This window comes from Protopterus annectens, chromosome 2.part1, assembly GCF_019279795.1.
Source record: "Protopterus annectens isolate FY-2018-M chromosome 2.part1, PAN1.0, whole genome shotgun sequence".
NCBI classification, from domain to species: Eukaryota; Metazoa; Chordata; order Ceratodontiformes; family Protopteridae; genus Protopterus; species Protopterus annectens.
The window spans coordinates 69,238,069-69,266,058 of NC_056729.1; the positions used below are offsets into that span (position 1 = coordinate 69,238,069).

The window sequence follows — 27,990 nt, forward strand, 5'->3', positions numbered from 1 at the left end:
AAGACATGTTTCATAACTATGAGCAACCATTTTGACTTCCTTTAAATACATTAGTTCTAGCAGGCCATTTAAATTAACAACAGTTCCTTTCCAATAGAAATGTGTGAACAGGCAGGGTGCTGTGTGTATTTTCATTAACATTACAATCACAGTTACATAAGGTAAATTGGTCAGAGAGTAATAGCCTTGTGGTGACGTGTGCATACTAATAGGGATCATGTGCAAAATCATATGTCCAGCATTGTAACAAATATGTAACTTTCATATCCTGTGCTGTCTATTTTTATCTGATTCAGTGTTTGCGACAGATTCCCAGGCTGCTTAAAAAGGGTCCGGGTGGACTCAAGGAAGGATGTGGCAGAACCAAAGAATGTGCAAGAGGTGTGGATTGCACATACACTTTGTAATGAGATATAAAAGTGTGAGCTGCTGACCAGGTTGCTGCTGCACAGATGTCACTTACAGGGACTCTTTTGGAAATGCTATTGATGTGGCCATTGCTTTGGTGCAGTGAGACTTTAGGATTGCCACCTAACATTTTTTTTTTCCATCGGACTATCCGGAAATCAAACTGATTCTCAGGTAGTCTCGAAATGACTGTCGGAGTTTGTTAAATCGGCTGATTTACCATGCTTTTTTTTTTTTTTTTTTTTTTTTTTTTACAGAAAAGCATAGTAAATTGGCTAAAAGTAGGCATGAGAAATGGAAAAAGAGGGTGTTCCAGCCTGCTGATATCATAGTGAGGTCACAAAATGGGCAGAATGTGGGCTGGAATGGGCGTGGTTACTGGTGATGCGTGGGGTGCGGCTTACTCTGGTTTTAGCCACAACGAAAGGTGGCAACCCTATAAGCCTTAGGCTTTAAAGCAAAGACAAAAGTCTTGTTTTATCAACAAAGGAAATACAATCGGCCAACCACTTAGAAAGTGTGACTTTTAAAACATGTTCTCCTAGTTTCATTTTGGAAAAGGAGACAAAAAAGCTGGTCTGATTTCCTGATGTCATTGATATGATGCACATAAAATCTGAGCCGTCTCTGGACATCCAGTGACTTTATGGTTACTTACAGGCCAATGAAGTCAAACCACAATAGGTGTCAACATGCATGTTTCAGCCTTTTTATTGATCTTGTCAGCACAGCATAAGTGCAGAGTTTCAGAAACCATGCAGTTGAAACACGATGTCCTGAAGGGGTCATCTGCATATATCCCATAGGCCTCCACTACAGGAAGTTTAAGGTATTGCAGAGTGATAACTCTAGCTTGTATGGGTTTTCCTTGCATGTTTTACTGAATGGGTTGTCTGTGTGTCCTTTTTAACCTTTGGTTTGGATGTTAGTTGGAATATTTTGCAGGCACCTTAACCTTCATGGGCATCAGCTAGGTTTAAAGACACTGTTTCTGAAGTAGAGACAAACTATCCACTTATGCTATTCTGATGATGTCAATAAAAAGGTTGAAACCTGTATGTCCACAGCTCATGGTCATTGGCTTTATTGTTCTGAATGTAACTATAAAGACTTTAAACAAAAAAAAAAAAAAAAAAAAAAATTTATATATATATATATATATATATATATATATGTGTGTGTGTGTGTGTGTGTGTGTGCATCTGTGTGTGTGTGTGCGTGTGTGTGATGGTTTCACTTCAGAATCCTGAAATATCAGAATCCTGAACTTCATAATCCGGAACCCAAAATCCTGAATCACAAAATACTGAAAATATACAGGGCACAAAGAATTACAGTATTCCAGTAAAAGGACACAGAGAAACTCATACAAGACAAAGGATAGCACTTGTCACCAAGTATGGGCTGGGGGGTGTCTCCCCACCCCCTGCTAATTAAATATATAAACTCCAAAATTGCACTCCACAGAAAAAATGGCAAACATACCATCATGTGTGTTCATGACTGCTTGTTGTAACCTTAATAACATTCCCTTTTAACTTGCTATACTACAACATAACTCATGATAGTATAGTGAAGTGCAATCTTGGAGTTGATGTATTTAAGTAGCAGGGGGTGTGGTGCCGCAGCCCCCCACATGTGGGGTGCAGGGGGGGGTCTTGCCCCTCCTGCTTATATTCGATGGCTGCTTATATTTGATGGAATGTAATCTGGTCTGTGTTCTCTATAGTCAGTATCCTGTGTGTTTTCAGTATTTTGAGTTTTTAGGATTTTGGGCTTCCAGATTATGAAGTTTTCTGAAATTCAGGATTGTGATATTTCAGGATTCTGAAGTGAAAAATTATATATGTGTATGTGTGAATATATATATATATATATATATATATATATATATATATATATATATATATATATATATATATATATATATATATATACACACACACACACACACACATACATGGTTTATTATTGAAATGCCGATCCTGACATGGGCGACTCGACTTGCACGAATGCGGAAATGCGATCGTCACCGCAGTCGAATCCCAAATGTGCGAACGGCAAAACCTCGCCCCTTTCTGACCCATGGTAGCATGGGTGTGGAGGTGTTGTGCGGCCGGTAATGTCGAACGTCGACTGAGTTTCGATAGCGAACAGTTTTCGCGGTTTCGGTTCGTGAAAACACGTCGATGAGGTGGCCGTCCGAACAAAGTGCATTCGCTTATTCAATAGTAAACCCACATACATACATATATATACATATATAGATAGACAGATACACACACCCACATCTCTAGCTTATCTGGGTTTTCTTTGCAGTTTTTACTGAATATATTTTGTTGGTGTCCTGTTTACCCTTTGCTTTTGATTGTTCTGTTTTGGAAATTATGCTGAATTTTCTGATGCAATTACTTCAGAAGTTGGATGAACAGATGAGGGTAGCATTGTCAGCATACTGAATTATGGTAGCAGTGGGAATTGTAGTATGCATATCATGGACAAATATACTGAAAAGTATTGGTCCAATTATTTATCCTCGTGGAACTCCTTTGTTGTAGGTAAACATTCTGAGAATGGATGTGACCATCTATCTGCTTGGAACATATTTTAAAGGTAGCTTAAGAACTATGTTAAGGTGTTAGAGCTAAGCTCCACTTCAGCAGAACTTTGGAGAAGGATACTGTGAGATACAGTATCAAATGCCTCTGAAAAGGTCTAGGAATAAAGCGAAAGTATGAAGGCCACTGTTTTTGAGGTGATTAATGTTTAGGAAGGATTAGCAGCATAGATTTAGAGCAGTAATTTGGCCAAAACCCATGCAGGGTGTGTGAAAGTAGGTTGTGCCGAGTGAACTGATATAATGGTTGCTTTTGGATACATTTTTAAGTATTTTTGAGAGGGGTGGTTTAATAGTTATTGATCTAAAATTAGAGAGGTCTTGTTGAACTCCACCTTTCTATACAACTATTATGTAGGCTTTTCCCCCCAAAGGTCAGGAACGTAGAGTTCTGAAATGGATCAGATGCTAAGTTTTGCAACTGTGTATGCAATATAGTCAAAGGTGATTTACAAATACTCAATGAAAGAGATTAGATGTTAAACACAAGCTTTAGATTTCATAACTTTTTAATAACTAAAACATTAATGAGCTGTAACTGAAATTAGCTAGGAAGGGGACAGAGGGAACATAATTAGCATTTGTTTTGTATTGTTGGGTGGTAGTCCTTGGTGAGTTGAAAAAAATGTTTACTAAACGCGGTTGCTATGTTTTGTCCGTTTCATCTAGGAGTGTGGTTAGCGTGACTTTTTCAAGATTTAATGAATTTATCAACACACAGTACTGTTTGGGATTGTTTTATGATTGTTTAGAAAATGGTGCAAGTAGTAGAACTGTTTAGTTGTTCTAAGTAGTATTTTCGACTTTGTTTCTGAATGTGTTATAGGCCTGTCTAAACTGCATTATTTCAGACACTTTGCACTGTTTTCAAACCTAGTCCCCATTTGTCATTAGTTGACTAATGTAGGCTGACATCTAGGTTGACCCACAATTCTGCCCTCTACCAGGACAAGATGCAGAAAAATAGCTGACATGCTCACTTTCACGCAGGAATAAATGAGAGCTAGATCTTGTTTGTTCCTAATATTTCCCAACAGACCAGTGTAAAAATAAGGTAATATTACATTATTAACAGAGAACTGTTTCCACTTGCAAACAAAAGTATGTTGAGCCGAAGACTTCCTGAATGCCCAGGTCACCTCAAGAGACCTGCAGTTGTAGGGCCATCAGAATACAACAGTCTATATCAGTAGCAATGCCTCATGGGAAGCCAGGTCTCTGTCCCAGCTGGGTAGGGGGGGGGGGGGGCATGCCTAAGAGACTTCCTGTACTACTATTGTCCTTACAGCCTAAAACCAGGGTCCACAGTAATTTGATGAATGAGATCACAGCAAACTGCATAAAAAAAGTTGAATGTATGTCAGCTTTCATAAAATTACAAAAAAATAGAGAGTTTTTACAGACTGATATGCCTCCTACATCTCTAAGCATACTTAACACAGAGAAAAGCGCATCTTTGTTGGCAAAGTAAAATTTCCTTATTCCCACAGACTCTCAATCTCTCTATCATCACTGCCTGTTCTTTGATAAACAGGAAAATATTAAATCTGATCAATTTCACTTTGAAGAAAGAGATTGTGATTAAACCATATATCACCCTGATGTTATGCACTTCTCAGCATCCACAGAGCAACACAACAGTTTTAGTCTTCCTTCTCATAACTATAAATTGAGCAATTAAATCATCAATAAGGATGAGAAAGTACAGAGAAACCTTCCTTGCCATAAAAAAACACATTCCCCATCACCCCTTCCCTGCTTTGATGTAAAGTGAAAAAGAGAAGTAATGTCACACTGTCCTGGTGCCAAACAGGTCAGTCTCTTTAAGGATCTACTAATGCCATAATCAAGCATGGTCTCTGAATATGGAGCTGAAGGACAGGGCTGGTGGTTTGGCTCAGAGGGAATTTAAGCCTTTGAAACTAATCCTATCTGCATCCCACTGCCAGTCTAGCACTACATCCCTAAACCTGGGGTACAGCCTTGAGCCATTGACTGTTTAGATTCCACAAGATTAAGAGGTTGTCTTACCATATCTCTAAGGCCTTCAGAACAAGAATGCACTGCTCTTAGCTCCAAGTAGTTAAGCTGGTACATCCCTTCTTTATAGGAGATTAAATTCTCTGCACCACATGGTAGCAGAGGTAGGCTATTAAAGTATCTGCCATCAATACCTACAACAGGGTCAGGACAGGAAGAAAAGACTCAAAATCTGACTGGTGGGATGACTCGACCACTGCAGCTTTAAATGGTAGGGTTCCAATTACAACAGATCCACAAGAGCATTGTAGCTTTAAAACCAGTAATACCTCACAGTCCACTGCAGTATATGTAGTCTTAAGCATGCACACAGCATACTGAATACCATGGAGGCCATCAAACCCACATGGTGCAGCAGAGTTTAGGCCTAGACATTAAAATGCATCTCAGTTAGGCAGGCCAAGGATATGACCTCTCAGGCTCACTTCAACAACAGGAACAAAAGACAAACAAGCCAATCAATTTCTCCATCAAAGAAAAACTTCTTCCAGCATGTAGTGATCCCTCCTACAGAATGTACCCAAGCAAGTCTCAAAGGAAGGCTTCAGCCGAGAAAGTCCCTGAACAGATCAACACAAATGCCAGTCATTCAGATACAAAAAAAAAACAATTCTGATAATTCTCTATACTTATATAAAGTTTGTTTGTATTTTCATTGTGTATTATTGCAGTATTTAAATTGTCTTTTCTTTTAGTTTTGAAAGCATTAAAACTTCTACACAAGGGCCAGGAAGGAAGATTTTGTTTGATTATTCAATTTCAGAGAGATTAATTGTACAAACACCACCTAAACTACCTCCACTTGGATGACCATCACATTGTGGGTTACCTCTGTGTGGGCAGGAAGATTACATGTGAGCTGGATGAAATTATGTTACTCACAAGTGGAATCAAGGAAGAGGAGTGGATATTTCATTTAGTTTAGGTAAGACTCTCCTTTTAGCTATTTAGTTTTTAGATATCCAAACAGAAAGCCAAGACCTCTGGATAAATTTCAGCTTAAGCAATTTGAAAAGAATTTGTCCAAATTTAACTCATTACAATTTGGTAACACATATTTGCGTCATTGTATTAAGAGAAATCATGTCCCTAAAGGACTTAGAATATGAAAATTCCCCCAACGGACTGGCAGGGGATAAAGATCTTTTGGAAGAACCCGTACCTGTTTTCGACCAGTGCAGTTGTGACATTATGAATATACTAATCAGACTTAATGAAAAAGAAAAGTTTAAGCTTTTAGACAAGATAAACATTGACAAATTACTTAAGCACGGTTTACTTTACAAACTTTATCATAATGACTATAGCAATGTTTTTGTACATGTGAACAAGCAGTTAAAGAATAAGATTACTTAAAACAAAACATTAGCGAGGGATGAATCGGCTTATGCAAAGTTTAAAGCTTATCCAATGCCTTTAATGAAAGGGGCACATTCTATAGATAGCAACAGGGACTCTGTTACTGGTTAGAACAGCAAGAGAGCAAAATCCAATCTCCAGAGCCCCTCAGACGGAGAAGAACTTACTCATACCAAACAGCCTAATTTTTTAGATCCACTGGAATTTCCTCCATTCTAGCAATCTGAAAGGATAGCAAGTAGAAAGTTCACCCAAACTGCCAACAACTATGAGAGTGGGAGTTAGGCATGATTTCAAGCAAATGTCATGCTAACAAAACCTCACCCCACAACATCTACAACTGTGGGCAATACAGAGGCATCGATCTCCTACCACATTGCATAAAAGTTCTGGAGAGGGTGATTGATAAACGGATACACAGAGTAGTGGAATGTAAGATCGGAGATAAGCAGTTCGGATTCAGATCAGGATGCAGCACAATTGACCAAATTTTTGCATGCCTTCAGACAGAAATTTGAAAAGAAGCTACAGATGAGGACAGAGTCCAACTGGGCATTCCTAGACTTGGAGAAAGCATATGACAAGGTCCCAAGAAAGTTGATCTGGGCAGTACTGTAGTGGTTTGAAGTCCTAGAAACATTGGTAGATTTAGTGCAGGCTATGTACAAGGACCCAGTGACTCAAGTACGAAGAGTGTTCAGCCTCACAGAGGGGTTCCAAGTGGAAGTGGGTGTACACCAGGGTACATATCTCTGAGCCCACTGCTGTTCATACTGGTGATGAACTATATTAGCAAACAGGTTGGAAAGCATAAATCAACAAAGCTGCTGTATGCAGATGATGTGGCATTACAGGTAGACTCTGAGTTAGAACTTCAGCAAAGGATAGGAGAATGGAATGTAAATCTGAAGGCACATGGGATGAACCTAAGCAAAGATAAGGTGGTGGTAATGGCAGCAAATTGGGGAAATCAGAAGAAGCTGAGAATAGAGATAGAAAGATAGTGAAACATAAACAACTTCAAGTATCTGAAAGGGGTGGTTGAGGTGGAGGGTAATCTGAATGAAGAGGCCAAAGCTACAATCAGGGGGGCTACAGCCAACTGGCATAGAGTATCAGGTGTGGTTTATGACAGAAGAATGCCAAAAAACTCTAAAGTAAGGTGTACTAGACAGTGGTGCGACCAGTACTACTGTATGGTGCAGAAAGCTGGGCAGTAAAGGCAAAACAGTTGAAGAAGCTAGAGGTGATGGAAATAAAGTGCCTAAGAAAGGTGGTAGGATGCACATTGTGGGGCAGATGAAGAAATGAGGACATAAGAGCAGAAGCCAAAGTAGCTCCAATTGCAGAAAAGATCAAAAAGAACAGATTACAGTGGTTTGGGCACATGTGTAGGAAAGCAGAAGACAGTCTGGTGAGGATGATTTGGGACGAACAAGAAGAAGGCAAGAGAAAGTGAGGACGTCCAGCAAAGAGGTGGATGGATTGTATGAAAGATCTGCGACCATCAGGCATGAGTGTTGAAGAAGGCAGGGGAGTGGCAATGAACTGAGAGAGTTGACGGCAGTTAACACGATACCCTGACCTCTTGTAGAAAAAATGTGAAAAAGGGGGCTGATAATGATGAAACCTCATCCCAAGAAGTAAAGGAATTGAATGAGCCGCCATCACTGGCATTAAGCATCGACGCTTTTGCACATGATGTGTTCCTTCTTCAAAGGTCAGTGTTATATGTACCAAATGGTTTTAAGCATTTTAATTACAGTTGCATATCTTTAGAAGATGGGCACAATAATTTGTTCAGCAAGGGCTTTACCTCTGGATCTACCTATCACTATATCATTGCAGATTTATTAACAAATTTAAAATTATTTATTAGAAAGTTAAACTTGCATGTTTTATTTCAAGGTCAACCACGTACTCAAGCGCAGGCTAACAACTTTGCTAGAGCTAGGACGTTAACCCCCCCACCAAGCATGGTACTTTGAGGTTGCATGAAAGACACTGTGAGAAAAATTTAAGACGACCAATTCAACAGTCACAGTTTGAGTCTGTTAGTAATTTAAATGTAGATGAAAAGTTGCTTTGAACAAACTGACTAATAATTTCCAAACGAAAATCATGAAGCCTGAAAGGGGGGCGGGGGAGTTCTTATGGATTCTGTAGACTACATGGCTAGAATGTGCAAGCTCATAATAATTCTCAAAACACCAGAATATCTAGAAGTGAAATACATATTGCCTATTGGAATATTGATTTACACCTGAAGAACCTTTTTGATCAGGATGTCATTAATAACATTCTATATATGTTTAAGCTTGATTACACAGAAATTCCAGCTATATTTAGCATTCCTAATGTCCTTGAAAATGTAAATGATCCACCTCTGCGTCTTACAGTGTCAGTGGCAGGGTCTAAACCACGTCCTTTAACTTTACATATAGAGGGGAATCTGAAGAACATCTTTAGTAAATTCGAATGTATACTGCGTGACTGACAAATGTAAAATAAAATACATTTCTTATGCTATATCCAGCACAATATGTATAATGAGGACTGGTTGTTAGTAACAGTTGACGTGGTTGATTTATTTTCATGTATACCTCATCAGTGGTTCAATGAGGCTTGTGTAAGTTACGAGAGCCTTCATACCAATACTGTGCATATATTAAGTTTATGATACTGGTTTTGCTCAATAACTTTTTGTACTATGAAAGTGAGTATTTCAAACAAATTTTGGGAGTTGCAATTAGGGCGGCTTGTGCCTCCCTGTATGAAAACATAAGCTTTAGGCACTGGGAACAGAATTTTGTGTTTAATTCTGAGTACATGCAATTTGTCGTCACCTATTTAAATTTTTTGGATGACATCTTCATAATTTGGAAAGGCAGTGTAGCTGAATTGGAAAATTTTACTGGATTTATGAATTTCTTCAATGAATTTTTAAAATTTACTTTTTCTTATTCACTTGAAAAAATTCATTTAGATATTACTTTGGTGAAGGATATGAATAAACGTAGCTACAGTTCATTATTGTATAGAAAACCTATGTATTCAAACACTTTCCTGCATTTTACTAGTAATCACCCTTTTACACAGAAAAAAATGCCTGGTAAAGGACCAGATGCTCAGAATCTCCAAAATAGAGTCAGATGACGGCCAGTTTTTCTGAGAACATGATAATTCGATTGAAAGGTTTATTGAGTGGGGATACCCCAGGCAAGATGTTGAATAATATTAAGGATGAAATTTGCCATCAAACAGTTTTTTTCCCCTTTGCTGGGGAGTGGTTTTCACAACTTACTAAATAAGCCTGTTGAGGCCATGAACTTTGAAGAGACCATGCTTATCAAATATAGTCCAGTTAGTAATGGTATTAAGCAGGCTTTGGAAAACAACTGGAGAGTCAGAACATGACAAATCCATTAGAGATATACTAGGCAAGAGTCCCAAATGTGTTAGTTAAAGGTATGTTAAAATGTGGTTCCTGCTCCTTCTGTAGGTTTATACATGCGACTGTAACTCATCTAGGGTTGTTTACTTAGCTGTCTAACTTTTGCCATCATTTTTACATTGGTAAAACTGAGTGCACCCTTAAAAAACGCTTGTATGATCATTACTATGATATTAGGACATGTAATGTTAATAACGCTCTTTACAAGCACAAACTTTCTTGCCCAGATAATAAGATTCTTCTGTTTTTTGTATTAGAACAAGTGTGGGCAAGCATGCAGGGTGGGGCATGGGGGCATAGGTTAGAATACCAGGAATTGGGATGGCAGCTGAGATTAGCATCAAATGTACTCCCAGGTTTGAACAATCTGCTTTCACTTAATAGTGTACACAAGATGCGGGCAGCTAAACTGTAATTTTGCCACATAGATTAATTCTTAAATATTATCATCTAGTCTTTTGTGCACTATTTTTTCTGTAGTTTTAAGTATTTTATTATTTATTTATGTACCAAGTTAGTGCATTAAAGTTAAACTTTACTGTTATTTTCTACTGCAATATTTTGTGGTTATATTTGATTAATTACTTAATTCTCAACCTTCCTGGTAATTTGTTGCTACTGTCATGTTTCTATTACTATCTTTGTTATAAACAGTGCCAACAGCTTGGCTCTATATGTTCTGATGAAGTCTCAGTTTAGGGACGAAAGCACTTAACATCTTTGTAAAATAAAGCTTTTATTGTTTGTACAGCGTGTGACTGGTTCCTTGTAGGGTACTTTGGACTACCTTCAGCTCTGTGGTTCATTAGCTTTTTTTTCTGCTAAAGGTCACACTGTGTTTTGTGGTAACTTCTTATTCTTTCTTTTACTTCTATACATTTAGCATCTTTGCTATGTTCCACAGGATCTTCATAGCTTCTCACTTTTTTTCATTTTGCCAAGTCCTTTGGGTTTCTAATACCATGATGGGAATGGATCCCATTCCTAAGTCAAAGTACGATTAAAGTTCATGAAATTAGTATGGTTTCAAACTTTGATGTTAGCCAGAAGTGCTCTTTGCAGCAGCACCTGTAATGACTCCTGCAATTTATATAGAGTTGCATGTATCAGTAACATATCTAAGTATGATTGTAAACTCTTTTTTTTATAAGACCCCGTTGCTCCTACTACTATTGGAACTGTCTGGGTATCTTTCTACATTGCCTTTTTTTCTACCTGCAAATCCTGGTATTTTATGACTTTGTCTCTCTCTATATGTAGCACACTGTAAGTCACTATGTGTAGCAATTTCAGTGATAAATGCTACTTTTCTTTTCTTGGACTACTATATCTTGTTTCCTCATATCTCTTTTTTAAACTGTTGGTAATAGGTGATCCTGTATTATGTGGGCAGGGAGATTATATGGGAGATGGATGAAACATTGTTACCCAGAAGTGGAATCTTCCACCCCAGTGAACACTAAGGTATGTATATCTTTAACCACTGCAGCTACAGGGACCTTTCAGCAAACTACAGGGAACAGGACAGGAATTTTGCAGGCATCAGTTCTCCATATCCTATCCCAGTTTCAAATTATACTGCAGCATGTGAAGCAGCATATATGGTGGTACCCAAGAACATCAGAGGAAAGAAGCACTGAGTGTATGCTTTATGCCATTGATTGTTTTCCCAAGGTCATGGGAGTCACTGACTTGCACACACTGCCATCAAGGCCCCATTTGGTCAACAAGTGGCTTGCCAGATACACCACCACACTTACTCAATGACCGGGTGATATGCAATGTCCAGGTCATCACCTATAATGTTTCTGTGCAACACCCACGCAGTTCCCATTATCCTTGTATCCTGCACACATCTGAACTATGTGATAGTCAACTTCTCACGGGGTCCCTACTTCATAGGTACACATGTAGGGGGATACAGAGGGCAGTATATACAGTTACCATGTAATCAGGTAGCAGATCACGTATAATGATGTCACTGTTGAGTGCAAGAGGGAATGCCAGAAATGCATTACAACCCATGACTGATGAACCACCAGTGACAGAATACCGTGCACATAGACATGTGGAATGTGGTAGAATAAGTTTCTGGCCAAATTAAGAGCTGCTTCCACTGCTTTGATGCATCACGTAGGGCAGAACCAGTATTTACATCTAATCCTATAGCCAGATATTTGTAGCATGTGTTGTGCTGCATAGCACTGACGTGCAGAAACAGCTACAGAAGCAAAAGCAAAAAAGCATTCCTGTAGGGCTCACCATACTGCCTGGAGCAGCAGAACAGTCAGGTCAAGGAGGAATAAGCAGCAGCAGCAGGACCTCATATGAGACAGAAATGGAAAGAATACACCATGGTACTGTCTGACCGACAACTATATGCCACAATACAACCAACAAAGAACAAACTGATGTATGCAGCATCATACATAAGCTAGTCAAGACTATGCATAGTCTGGCCATTTACCTTACCCACACAGGTCATTGGTGGGCACAACATAATTATCATTTGCACAGGTGTGGAAGGGAAGTAGACATTGACATGTGACACCAATGCTATAACATGGGCCAGGACTATGCAAGAGGGATGTGGTTGCCAAAAATTCTGATAGAGCGAAACAAGAGTTAAATTCACCAGTGGCAGGAAGGACATTGGCAATGTGCACTGTGGTAGCCTGCAGTTTCAGGGTCTGATGAGGTCTATTGCAGGATGTCACAGAATTAAGGGGAAGTGCAAGTGCACTTTAACAGGGTGGCCCATATTGTGAGGCAACATATGGAAGTTGTCCACTACCTGAATGATGGCTATGGGTAGGCATGGTGCACATATGCTTACAGGAGATATTAATTTTTATTTTAGTTATGCTTTGTTGACAGGCTTAGTCCCACTAGGCTACTGGCTTCGTATTAAGGGGCCCCCGAGGTGGTATTTCTACTATTTAATGGTGTGGAACTAAGGCAGTGTGACTAGTCTGTTGAGATGTCTGAAGGACAGATGCCAAGAAGAATCAACAGCTACATATGCAAGACAGGCCATAGCTAAGTACAGTGGCCTCTACAGCTACAGTCAAGATACAGTCTCAAGAATGGACTGTGACATTTGGGTGTGCCTGGCCTATAAGAGACCACCTCACATCTGGAGCCTTCCAGAGTCAAACAGTAGAGTCTGCAGAGTCAAACAGGACAAGTCGCAATTTGCCTCATGGATGCACCAATGGATATAATGTTATTCACCAGTAAATTAAGCAGCATCACCTGTTCCCTGACCCTACAAAAGTCCATGTCTATTGTACGGGTGTTGGATGGCATACCTCACACCAAGTAGATGCTGCACATCATCTAGCAGGTCACACAGCACACTCCTCACCTCCACAATACTGCTGGCTAACAGTTGCCTGCACCTGGATCACTGACCTGCATATCCACAGATTAAAAGTGTTGCATGCAGGTCAAGAACAAACCTGGAGTCATGGCATTACCACAGACCACCCCCAACTTTTCCCTATAGGGTGTGTACACACGTCAAGCTGCAGCAAGGCTTATAGATACCATATGCCATATGGACTGAGGATTCCTGTACAGCCTGGGTAAGGTTCACAGTTACAGGATATCAAGCAAACATAGGTGAGGCTGCACAGTTCAGCTTGTCCCCTCCAGCAGCACCCGATACATGGGGGATGTCTGAGCTTTCCAATGTTAGTACTGTTAAAAGTGCCACTAAGACTGTGCCATATGCACACTGCCATCATCAGACACATGCGACATTCAGAGAAAAGTTGTTATGGAGCCTTTGGAGCCTCCACCAGCAGAACCTGGGAAAGCATAAAGACAAGACATCTGTGGCAAAATGTAAACAAATGCTTACCCTCCCGCATGGCAGTCACACTGGTAGATGACAATCTCTGAATAGAATATGAACAAATTTATACCATGTTGTGCAAGGACTTATAGTTGCAGATTGGGAGCACCTGGAGTAAAGATATGCAGAAGGCTCTTGCTGAGTAAGTCTTGCCTCACATACAGTGCGCGTTACATTGTAGCAGTGTAAATGCTAAAGCTAACCAGCTGCATCCCCTACAAATACTCAGTCATCACCAACCCACCTCCCACATGCAAGACATCAGACAGAGACACCTGAAATCCTCCACCTCTGTAAGCAACTTCTGCACTGGTCATCCACTTACTGTGGCAGATACTTTCTTGTCAATGCCTCATGCCTTGTTCTCAACATGCAATGTATCAGCTGCTTTTTGCCAAATCTCATATAGCCACCTCTTATGTGCAAATTGAGTAATGATGGGTCACACCATTGCCTGTCACACATGGTCCAGAAAAACTGTCGGCATTACCCTGGTCAAGGATGTGCATGCCATGTGTCTGGAGGGCATGTATTTAGTGACATCTCAGACTCCTGGATAGTGACTTTTTCTGTCCACTGGCTCTTTTGTGAGCGTATGACAAGATGTCCATATCTGTAGAATGCATATGTCTCTCTGTAGAGGCCCGATACGATGGGACCTCCCTATGTGGTGGCTACTTCACCTCTCCCCTGTTGGGCTGTGACCATTACCCCTCTTTTCTCATACAAACTGTGGTAAAGAATATGTTATAACAGTCTTTCCTGCAGCAGCGTATTGAATTATACTCTGCACACCTCGATACTATGTGCACATTCCCCTTGCTACCCTCCACCCCCCCAACCACACACAACTCAGCGTAACTTGTGTCACATCACTCTGCTGCATTTCTACCAACTTGTTGACAGCTTTTCCATCCTCTTCAAAGGGAATGGGGTTAACAGCAGTCATCTGTTTAGCAAGAGCAGTTTTAGTAAGAGAAACTGCAGTTGGATCTGTTTTAGAGTAGAAAAAAAATAGTTACGAGTCTGAGGTACCCAGTATAACCTGATTTCCTGAGGGCAGGAGGTTGACCACTAGGCAAACTAGAAGCGGTGAAGAAAATATTCTCTAAAGCAAGAAAGAGGAGGAACAGCTACAGATCTAGGCATAGCCAACTGTAACAAATACATTTTCTGCGCAATAGGAATTTCATTCTTCTCCCAATGAAAAAACTCCATCTTAGATAAAATCTCAAAAAAAGATAAATCTTCAAAAGACAGAAATATGAAGCCATACTTTTTTCTCAATCTGAGCAGTCTGATTCTGAAAATATTCTTGAAATACAACCTCCTCCTGCAATGCCTGCTCTTCTGACTGAAAATCCAAGTCAGAAAGAGAGGGCACCCCTCTTTTCTTGCCTGATAAAGTAATAGGCATGGAAATGCATTAATAAGCTACTTAGCAACCAGTCCCAGAAGGATGATATATTTTCTAACTTTACCTTCCCTAAGAAACTCCCTAGAAAAATGACCAAACTGTAGAAGACATACTCATCCCAGATTTGGGTTCCCAAACCTGGAGAGTGAAAAACCTTCACCCACCTCTTCTTTCATAGGGAAGGATAGCAGCCAACCTTCTCAAAAACAGCTGTTCCACTGGAGAGGTCAAAACTGCAGTGAGTACACAGCATATTTATGTGTAGTCCTTAACTCAAGGTCTCATGAGGGTCTATGTTTAGCCATTGAATGGCATTGTTCATCAAACAGCCATTCAACGGCAACATAGCATCGAACATCTGGTTTCACAAAAATACATACCATCGTAAATAAAAACATCAAACTGTCACAGCTGACAAACAGAACGAAGTACATACGTCTACATAAGGTAGGAATAAGGAAACTTTATCTTTCCTCACTGTAGTGCAATCTCATACTTGGTATATATAATTAGCATGGGGTGCAGGGGCAATGGACAGTTCGATGTTTTTATTTACGATGATATGCCTGTTCGAGAAAAGGGACATTCAATTCTATATTGCTGATGAATGGCCGTTTGATGAACGTGCCATTCAATGGCTAAAAACAGACCTGTCTCATGAAGGTCCTCCAAAAACCCGGACTTCAGAGACATAATCAAGCTTATACTACAATATTAGCTTGGTCTGACTGACTACTATAAAGTGTCCATATATGCTTTATTTACTCTCACCCTTGTTGCCCAGGTCACAGCTGAAAAGGGTCCATGGTGACCAGTTCACTCACCCAATTAAAAACTGAGGGGAAAAAATAATGAAAATATGGTAACCCCAGTTTAACAACTCAAATACAAATGATGTGTCTGCCTAACCTATGGGGATTCCAGCAGCCAAGGTCATTTGAAGGAACCACGCACCCACAGGGGAGCAAGGGAAGGGATACTGCTGACTCAACAATGGTGGGCCTTTTTAATATATAAACTCAAAAGATAAGACTATATATACCAAGTATATCAAACATTGAGGATCTGGCTTATTGGGTCTGTATTGTCAGGCTGATTCCCAGGCAACAGAAACATCAGGATGCAACAATCATGGTCAGCAAAGAAAGTTAAGTACTGTAGAACACAAACCAAACAGACCTAACTTCACAGCCAAAACAGGGAGGCACTGCATGAGAAAGCATTACACTAGGTATAGGAGATCTAAGGAATGCCAGTCAAATGCAAAGTGTGGTAATAAAACAAACAGCACATGACTAATAAAACTTCCAGACCATGTCTACCATGAGGCAGGGGGAAGGCATGGGGAGTGCTGACCTCTTCATTTAGCTCTACTCTTATGCTATGCATTTAACTATTGTATCTGGTATGAGGAGATTCATCCTCAACAACCAGTATGACAGAGTCCAAAGTCTGTCCTCCAAAGTAATTACAGGACCACATCTCTGAGCAATGTCATACTTAACTATGACCGAGACATACAGATCATATCATACTTATTTTGCCATGCAAAAGCATTCAGTGAAGCACAAGCAGCAGCTGCACAAATATCATCTAATGATTTATTTCTTAAGTAGACATTGCTCTGGTCAAGTGCACTACAGGCTCAGTAGGCAGTGTTCTTTTATTTAATTTTCTTTACAGCAGCATAAGTCAGTACGCTACAGAGAAACAATAAGTTTGGTGTTTTTTTTTTTTATTAACTTTGACAATCTTTGTTCTGTCCATGTAAAATCTGAGCTACCTGTGGATATCCACAGAGTGCAAATACTGTATCTATTCAGATCTATATCTATTAGAGAAGTTAAAGAATACAGAGTAAGATTTATTTCATTGGCTATCATAGCATAAAGGAGGGATTAGTCTGCAATGACACTATCCTTCTGGAAGACTATGTAATGAGGTTTAACACAAGGCCTGTCACTCAGTAACTTACCTAGCAGACATAATGGCAACTACAAAAAGGGTCTTTTAAGGCAGATAATGCAGATCAACTTCAAAATTAAGTTTAAAAAGAGATGGGGTCATTTTTTCAGCATGAAATACAAACTGAATGGAGGTACAGCATCCTTAAAAAGTAGCCACACCTGGAATGTAACTCTCAGGAAAGCTTTGCAAACCATTAGCAAACCTAAAGGCAAACAGTTTGAGCCTTAATTGAAGTTGAATATGGCAGCAAGATATACTTGTTACGCAGGAATAACAATCCTACATCAAATATTTAAGAAAGGTAATTAACCTATAGCAACCAAGGCACTCTTCTATGAACACTGTACATCAACATGAACCTAGAAGCCAATGTTAATGATGTAGCTTAGATCACTGTAGCTTTACCTGTTTGCTGTTGATTATTCACACATCTTACTCTCTTCTTGAATATTTAAATCCTTTAACCATGCCTGCAACATGTGCAATGCAAATAAGGTGCTTTTTTACTGTAATAAGACTACTTGGTTGCTGCTAATGTCTACTTATCATATTCTCCTTTTAGCTTAGCAGTTAAGACTACCTACTCCTAACACTGAAGATTCTACCCCTCAAAAAGTTAGCATACACACAGCTCATGATCAATAATAATGCTTATTTTACACCTGCAATCCTACACAAATTTAACACATCAAAATCACCTTTCTGCCCACACTGTAAGGACCAGACAGATGACTTAATCCATGTATTTTGGAGCTGTAAATGTGTCTATAAACTCTGGAACTCTCTCAAGGTACAATTACAAAAAACGGGTTATCAAACATCAACATTAATTTGGGAATTCACTCTGTTACATATTCTCCTACCCAACATCCCAAGAAAACAAGCAAATACTTTTAACAATTTTCCTACTAATGAAACTGTATATAGCTTTTAAATGGCTAGATACGATAAATATCTCTTGGGAGGGTTTTAAACAAATAGCTATACAACACCTTTCAGCTCATAAAATAGTAATAGATAAAAGAAACAAAAACATGAAATCCAGAGAAATTTGGGAACAAACCTTTAACATCATATTAGCATAATTCATCACACAGCAACTTAGAAATACACTATAATGGAACCAAAGAACACATACAAGTTCAGATATTAAATAATAACTTGGATATTACGAATGTATATACTGTCTATATAACTGTGGAATTAACAATGAAAACATCTATGTACATAGTGTAAATAGATATGTTGTATGACCTATATCCTGTGGTATTTGACATCAATGTATAACATATGTATATGTGTGTATGTGTATTTATGTATATATGTATGTATATATATATATATATATATATATATATATATATATATATAGATATGTGTGTGTGTGTATGCATGTATATATATATATATATATATATATGTGTGTGTGTGTGTGTGTGTGTATGTATATATATATATATATATATATATATATATATATATATATATATATATATATATATATATATATATATACATGTTGTACGATGGTTTTTATTTGTGACACTTATTAATGTAAAAATAAAAAAAAAATTATTGAGAAAAAAAAAAGAAAGACTACCTACTCATTTTGGTAACATGCTTCTTACTCATTTTGGTAACATGCTTCTTACTCATTTTGGTAACATGCTTCTAACCATTAACTGATACTTCTTAGTAATGTTTTATTACACTTGTACTCCTCCCTTACTGTAAACTTTATGTATTTTGTGTGGAGTTTCTCTCCCCAGGTCTCTGCTGAAAAGAAGCTTTGTGTCCATTCAGATTATCCCAGTAAATTAATGCCAATAATGAATGAATTAATAAATAAATAAATAGTTACATTATCATAAGTGTATTTCAATTCCTACTTCAATATGCTGTACATAAGACAGTAAAGCACAGTCATCACGCTGATAAAATAGGAAAGTTGTGCATTCTACTTCCAACAGCAGGCAACTGGATACTGAAATAAACAAGTTAGCTGTTTAAAAACATATTTGATCTCTAAAGCATTTTTCAACAAGACATATACATCAGATAGCCGTTTTAAAAATGTCATCAGCTACTTTGCAAAACAGATTCTTGCACATTACCTTTAAGTACAGTCTGGGTTTTTTGGGTGGTCCTACATAGTAGCAAAGAAATGATCATTGTATGCATCAAACAAGTCAAATGCTAGCCTTGGAGCACATTTTACTATGCCAGTCAAAAGGGTTGTGAGTAATAAAATGAATAATACACAAAGATGCAGTACGTCAAGTAAGGCATGCTGTATGTTCAGAAAGTTGTGTAAGAAAATCTAGAACTGAACAGCTGATACACAATGAGATAATTTTGTTTTCCTGGGAAATTTCAACTAGGATTTAACCTATTTTCAGCAAAGGCCTGGGAGAAAAGCTCCACAGCCTAAACAGAAATATAGAAGCAAACAATACACACTGTATAGAAATACATTGAGTTTTACATCCATAAAATAGTGGCTTAGAGATACTCCACGATTAATAGTAGCTGCATTGTCTAGGAAGATTTACGCTTAAAACATGGAAGAGTAGATTATTACAGGAAAGGCAGGCAGTACTGTAGAAAAATTTCATGTAGGACAGAAAAATGTGTGGGGCAGAAAGCATGAATAAAGTAGAAGAAAACAGCTGGGGAGTAAGCATAATGTGATAACATTAGTAATTAATAAAGTAATTCATGTACAAGTTTGACTAAAAAAGGATGTTAAAGAGTGTATTAGAAAGAATGTGTGATTGTATAAAACTACATTAAAAAGGAAAAACAGTTTTCCTTATCTCTTACATTGAAATTCAAAGATAGACGTTGCATTTAAAGAATTTACAATGACTCACTCTTAAAAGTTTGAAGCCAGTGCAGCCTCAGCTCCAACACAAATTAGGGCCATGATTAAGCTGTTTGCAAAAACACTTACAGCTTCTGAATAAACTAGTGGGTAAATGCCAGCCACTTCATGACCAAACAGCAAAAAGACAGGCATTTGCAACAGTGCAGAGTCTATACATCTGCTGCAGTAGGGAATACTTACACTTGAATTTTCTTTGTTATTTTCTTCCTCATCATCTCCTCCTTCTTCTCGAATTAATTTCTGGATGCAAGCATTCAAGCATCGACGGATCGTAAGCATTAATTTTGCTAGGAAAGAAGACAATTAATTTCTTTAGTTTGTGTGATATTAGGTATTCATTTAGCAAGCAGAGCAAAGATATTCTTGTAGAAGAATTGCTACCTTAGGGATCCAACAAGCTAAATGTTAGAAAATAAACATGATCAAACAACACATTTTAATGCTGCTCTAGGAAGAAGGCAAAATCATATTTACTGCAGCACTGCTATTAAAGGTAGCTACAATCCAAAAAATGTTTTGTTCATGAATGTAATCCAGATTCTGCTCACAGAGGAACAACCATTTCAGCAGACAAGAATATTGCCAACTGAACATCAAATCCCAGAAAGGTAATAATTAATTCATATGAAACCCATGGTCTAAGCTGTTCCTCCATTAAGTATAACAAAAATTCCCTTAACCAGGATAGCATGAATTTACTCAAGCAAATATAGGGGCACATGTAACAGCACAACATTCAAAAATGCATCACAGAATCAGCAGTACTTAACTTAAGTGAGAATTTCTACTGAAACTTTCAATTTAATGTCTTATAACCTAGTTCAACAGATGTTCCAAGCCAAGTAATATATAAAAATGTCACAAAATAGTAAAGAACCAAATTCAACACATACGGTCTTACCATATTAATTTACCTACAAGATAGAAACCTTTCATAATTAACTCAGAGAATGAATCGATCCACTCCATCAAGGAAATCTGAAAAAACTTCTTGAAGATCCTTTATGTATGGTACCAGGCATACAGCAATGTCATGAGCTGACAATGTGTGCGCATCTCACTAGCACATACATAGCTTATAAGTAACATCCAAGCATACACTAACCCAAGGAATATGAGCAGAAAAGGCTGGATAGGGGAACTGCCCAAACAGAGTGGGATGGCAACAATATATTTGTAATCCTTCAGGATAAAATGAAATAGTAAGAACATACTGGCTATATCGAACTGCAAATAAACATATATCCAATATTGGAGACTCTTCTTGATGCAGCCTATTGGTTGGATTGAGCTCCAAGCAATAAACCACCATGGTAGAAGGAGCCAGAATGACGCACCAAAGATGAAGATTCAGAAGGCTACGTACTGAAGTAGAGACACAGAAAAGAAGGCCTCAAAAACAAACGACTAACCCACAGTTCGCAGATACTAACAAAAAAGTAATACATGGTTTGTAAATTAAAATGATGAAATATTTACTGCCACAATTTGTTGTTCTCCCCAAAATTTAAGCACTTTCGTCCTTAATACAGTCAGGACTTCTGAACCAATTACGATTGGTTGAATGATCATTTAAATAACATTCCATGCACACCTATTTAATTACACATGCATTCCTTAAAGAACGAGTTACATTAAAATCTGCTGTACAGTTTAATAATGTTTCAGTCCAAATAAAAATAAACAAGATAATAAAAATGCTCTAAAAACTAGTATCAAATCTCTGTAGCTTGTCTTCTTAGTTCACTAGTTCTAGAAATGAGATCATTGAGGCTGGGTGCATTAATGATGCATCGGTCCTCAATTGCTGGTCCACATTCCAAAATTTGCGCATCCATTTCAGCTACAAAATTTGTTGACAGTGAACATTCACACATTTTAAAGTGCTTTCTCTTTTGACTTCTATCATAGAAAACAAGTAGATGAATCGATAGTTTCAATTAACAATTTCTGCAAATGTTCATAAAATATTTTCAAGAAGAAATTTAAGTTAATTGCACTGCAGTCTCAGGACAAACTGTCTGCACCCAAACAAATAGTGATAAAATCCTGGACTTGGACCTTACCAATATGGGGAAGCTCTTATCCTCACCAGCTGTAACTTCCTCGTTGATCAAACCATTCCATAGATCTGTCATACTGACCATAAGAAAGAAGCTGGGAGAATCTTCCAATACCTTGATATTCAGAGATTATGCCAAGGTTAATCTATGAAAACTGAGTGATGATCTGGCTACATTCAAAAGACGCTTCCATCTTAACAATCCCACAGATTATACAGAATCTTTTACAGTCAAATTGTACACACAGGTAAATAGTTGTATAGCTGCATCTAACCCCCTCAGAAGTAAACACTTCAAATTTCAAAACAAACGCCTATAGGTTCATATCCCATCGAATTCCTCTTGGACAGAGCCAGAAGAGGTGCTCTGTCTCACATGGACCGGGATTCTGTTCCACAGCATGAGTCTGGGTGATGAATCTCTCGATTCATCACCTGTTTCTATTTATATCCATCCATATATATCCATGAGGTTTTATCTCTCTCTTGTGTGTTTGGGGTTTTTATTTTTGGGACATGTCCATTATCATTAATTGGACATGGCCTTTGGACTATGGTCATCAGGGGTCACCTCTGCAGAGACAGATGGCGATCGAATAGAGCTGAGTTTTCTTCAGTCGGGCAGCATATGGCATATTTTTGAGCCTTATCCTTTTGATTATGCCATTGATGTGGTAACTGTGGTAACTTGGGTTTTTTTAAAGGGTATGACTATACATTTTTTTTATTTTTTAAAAAGCTGGCTCTACTGGCCCAGTTATCTATTCTCGGAGACCTCTGAAGGATATCTGTGTCTGGGATTTTTTCAACTATGGCACCCAGCTTTTGCAGTCATGCACAAACTTCAGCCACCAATCCTCCTATGTTTGCCTGCACTTCTGAAAAGTAGATGCCGAACAAGAGGGGGCCCAGGACTGAGCCCTGTGGGACACCGCTTGTGACAGGCTTGGAGTCTGACATGGCACCAGCAACTCTAACCCTGTGGGTTCTGTCCTTGAGCCAGTTTCCAACCCATCTTGTGACATATGGGTTTACATTTAAGCTGGTGAGCTTTTCTATGATACCCGAGTGGGGTATTGTGTCGAAAGCTTTTGCAAGGTCAAGGTAGGCTGTGTGAACTGCCTTACCCTCATCAATGGCCTTGGTGACTGTTTCAAAAATGTCGACCAAGTTCAAGAGGCATGATCTGCCCTTGACAAAGCCGAATTGGGTAGGATCCAATGTCTGTAGGTCCCCTATGTCTTTATTTATGAGTTCCATTATGATCCTCTCCATAGCTTTGCAGACCAGGCTTGTTAAGCTTATGGGACGGTAATTACCAGGGTCCGTAGAAGCACCGCCTTTGTGGAGTGGGACCACAGTTGCCGTACGCCACTCTTTGGGTACGTATCCTGTGGTAAGGCTAAGATTAAACAGCAGCCTTATGTGTGGGTTTAGTTCCTCATTGAGTTCGTGTAGCACACAGCCGGGGACACCATCCGGTCCCCATTGATGCTGTGTTTTTAGCTTTAGAGAGAGCAGCTCTCACCTGGGCCATTTGAGATGATTGGGAGGCTACACTCTGCTGGGATAGATATTTCTCCTTTTGGGGCCTTTTCCTATAGCGGAACCTTAATATAAACAGTGAGCTTTGGCCGGCTAACATCTACCTGAAATCAGCTGGACGTATAAGTGAATTTAAGTACACTCTTATCTACTCTTTTGCATATAGTACTGCATTTAATTTATTTATTTGTGTTTTTCACTGAATATTAACTCAACTGAAGTTGTGGCTGTCTCTCTACAGAGTACTTTTTAGAATTTCTGTATAGGCATTGATAGCAGTGGGGGGTAGTTTCAGCTCATCACTGACATCCTATCTTGCCTTATACAAGTGGCACATTTTGAGTTATCTCTGCTTAATATCCGAGCTTTGGCTGTTTTGCATATAGTACTGCATTTAATTTATTTGTGTTTTTCACTGAATATTAACTCAATTGAAGTTGTGGCTGTCTCTCTACAGTTAGTTCCCCACCTACCCTCCCCTGTTCTTGCTTTGGTATTAATGTTGCTGGCTTTGAAATTGCCCGCCCCTCTTGTAGATTTGTATTTGGATACTCCTTCTGGGCCCATCTCATTTGCTCACTCAACTGAGTGCAGTGAGATCATATTCTGATTTCAGGCACTCCTACTGGAGAGCATTTGGGAAGGACAATCCCTGTAGCCTCTTAATCTTGCTCTGTTCCTTCCCTCAAAAAAAAAATATATATAAATAAATTATATATATATATATATATATATATTTATATATATATATATATATATATATATTTATATATATATATATATCTCAACAAATATATATATCTTATTCATCTGCTCTTACTGTAACTGTCTTAGTTGCTCTTCTGCGTGTTATCTGTTCAGTCGCTCTTGCTTGTTAATAGCCTTCTAATTTACTGCCTTCTGCACTTGTTTTTTAGTCATTTGTTAATTTAATTGCATTTATTTGAACTGTATATGCTGTAGTGTTGCTACACGCTCGGGTGTGCTGGCCTGCACTACAATTTGAATTGCATTTACTGCTGTTTTAGCTGCTTTTCTGTACTGGCCCAGAAATTGTAGCTATTGGCTGTTTGAGCAGTTTTTTTTCCATCTCTTTCAACTTTCTGGTTTAAAAGCCACACTTGTGCCTGTTTCCTGTCTTTTCTATAACTAACCTAGTCGTCCGGTTACAGAGTTGCTGTATCCAGGATTGTTAGTAAGCTTCTGAGCCCCCACACCTTTCTGTGTTGGAGGAAAGCTCATCAGTGGGAGTGGTAAGCCACTGGGTAGCCTATCCTCCACGGGAAAAGTGAGTTTTGGCCCAGAAATTGTAGTTTATTTGGCCGTTTGGGCAGTTTTCCATCTCTTTCAACTTGCTGGCTTAAAAGCCTAGGTTTGTCCTTGTTCCCCCACCTTTCCTGTAACTAGTCTAGTCCAGGCACAGATTTGCTGTATTCCAGGACTCTTTGTAAGCTTCTGAGCCCCCCAAGCCTTTCTGTGTTGGAGGGAAGCCTTCTAGCTTATCAGTGGAAGTGGTAAGCACTAGGGTAGCCTGCCTACCACGAGAGGAGAGGAGAGGTTCTTGGCCCAGAAATTGTACTTTATTGACCATTTGGACAGTTTGTCCGTCTCTTTCAACTTTCTGGTTTAAAAGACTACATCTGCGCTTGTTTACCACCTTTCCTGTAACTAACCTACTGGGTAGCACTAGAAAGCCTTAAACTGATACAAGCCTTCTAGCTTAGAAGAGAGACTTTGGGAGTTATTAATATCAGTTTTTTGTACTTTCTTGCTGTACTTAACTGTTTTCCGCCTAAACGCAGATTTTCCAGCGTTCATTGTGATTTAAAAGCTTGTTTTTTTCACATATTGTACTTGACTGTCTGCACTTTTAAAATGTTGTTTTTGTTTAAATAATTTAACTGTTGTAGGCTACACACTAAAGTGTGATAGCCTTTTCTGATCGTTTGTAGTCGTTTAAAGCTGTTTTAAGTGTATTTTTTTAAATGTGTTTGCCTTATCTTTTCAAAAACAAAAAAACAAAAAAATTCCTTGTTTCCCACCTTTCTAAGCTAGTGTAGTCCATTTTCAGGCTAGTGCTGAATTCAGGGCTGTGATACTAGTTTCTGAGTTGCCCATACCTTGCTTGGATAGAAGGAAGTTTCTCTGTTCACCTGTGAGAGAGGGGAGCTTTGAGCAACCTATCTGTCCCTGGAGGAGTGGTTCCAGCACAGAAGTTAGTAGTTTATTGGCCATTTTGGGCTAATTTCTCTCTCTTTCATTTCCCTACTATAAAAACTGCGTTTGCAAGGTTTTGCGCACCGGGCAGTGCCGGTTAGCTATGGTTAAATTATTCTCGGCTCCACTAAGTCTCCTCTTCAGTTTTTCCCTTGAAACTATCTAACTCTCAGCCTAAGCACTCAAAAAGCATCTTACAGCCCAGCACTTGCTCAGACCTAACAGCAAGCACCAATATACCCTGACACTGATTGCCCAGCAGGGCAAGGCTCTTTATTTACCCCTCACCAACCAATCGACTAACAGCTCACCCTACTATTGAGGCATGACCAAAGGGCAACTTCAGGTGCACTCTCCAGTCCAGCTGGTGAATCTGGGTATCCTGAGGTAAGGTTACAACTGCCTCATGTACACAGACAACCCTCTCCTCCTACCATAAAACACTAACATATGCAAGAGATGCAATTATACATCCAAGCTAAGCAGTCTCCACCAAGACTGGAACAGACAGTCAAAAGGAGAAGGTTAACACTTGCAGCACAACTCCAGCCACATACAGACCTACTAAAACAGAACTGGCAAAAAATACACAAATACACAAAATCGTACTCGGAGGCTCTAAATAAAAACCTGCAAAAGCATCAGAGACCTCCAAAGCAGACACCCAAACAACCTGCACTTCCCGTCTCAAACGAGACAACACATAAAACACAAAATCAGTGTGTCGCATAATCACAGCCCTTAAGGCAAAATAACATACCTAACACACTAGTAATAGGTGACTCTATAGTCAGGCACACTGACGTCTCACTCACTAGGTTGGACAAGCAGAAGGTTACTGTTAGCTGCCTGTCGGAAGCCAGAATCTGCCACATAACACAAGCACTCAGGTCACTCCAGAACAAGTACAAATATGACTCTGTCATTGTTCATGTTGGTGTGAATGACCTGAGACGTACCTCCCTGGACTACATGAAGAGACATGGAAGAGCTCTCTGATCATGTAGCCCAGGCTGGTATGACCCTGACCCCAAGTAGCTTCCTGCCCTCACCAAGAATGATACCTCAGTATAAAGAAAAAATGATCAACTTCAACAATTAGCTAAACTTCTGGTGTCATTCAAAGGGGATCCAGTGTCTGTCAGCCTGGGATGCTATGCTCCACAAGCCATGTTGCTTCGCAAGAGACGGCTTGCACCTGCCGCCCCTAGGCTTTCGAATATTGGCCAGGGCTCTTGCTGCCACCATAGTGCCTTTCTTGGGCAAAGCTCAAAAGTCAAACCCACCTCCGTAAACAGCACAATTAACAAAACACTGAGGGTTATGCTACTCAACGCCAGGAGTTTGAATCTCAAAATGCACGCGCTCGAAGCACTCCTCAGTATGGAGAACGTCGACATTTGTGCAGTAACTGAAACCTGGTTCAAGGCTCCAGAGAGAACCCCAGCATTACCGGGCTACAACTCATACCACACATTTCGGCCACAGCACATGGACAGATACAGAAAAGGAGGGGGTGTATCCATATTCATCAAGGATACCTACACCTCCAGGTTAGTGGTGCAGCATAATACCTCTGAGATCATCCATGTGCAACTAACATCAGGCAAATCTGCAATGCAAAATTGTGGCCTGCTACAGATCACCATCTATGACCCAGGACCACCACTCCACCTTTCTGGAGACACTGGAAAACATGAAGGCCCTACCAAACACCCTGATATTGGGCGATTTCAATTACCCTACCATTCACTGGGAAAACTACTCTAGTACAAATTCCCAGGCCCAGCGCTTCCTGGAATTCATCAACTCAAATGCCCTGGATCAGCTGGTAAACTCCCCTACCAGAGGTGAAAACATATTGGACCTGGTCATCACCAACATGGGTGGTAGGTGTTCCACACCGGATGTCAACCAGTCACTGGCTAGATCAGACCATAAACTATAATCACTCTGGATGTCCACACCCCACCACCACCCCCAACTAAGGAAACCACAGTAAAAAACTTTTCTAAAGCAAACTTCACCTTACTTAAGACAGAGGTGGTAAGTTTCACAGCCCCCACACTAAAGGATAACGCTGCCCAATATGCAGAAACCTTTACAAATGCACTCTATGAGCACCTACAAGGATGCATGGATCGTGCCATCCCTAGC

General features: G+C 39.3%; 1 protein-coding gene across 2 annotated transcripts in view; it reads right to left on the bottom strand.

The window, feature by feature from the left end:
* NCAPG2 (non-SMC condensin II complex subunit G2) overlaps positions 1 to 27,990 on the bottom strand; it is a 1,874,483-nt gene that overhangs the window by 934,463 nt on the left and 912,030 nt on the right. For both annotated transcript variants that reach the window (XM_044062031.1, XM_044062030.1), the window contains exon 15: positions 20,190 to 20,296. In XM_044062031.1, the coding sequence (XP_043917966.1) occupies positions 20,190 to 20,296 (107 nt within the window). The remainder of the gene's footprint in view (positions 1 to 20,189; positions 20,297 to 27,990) is intronic.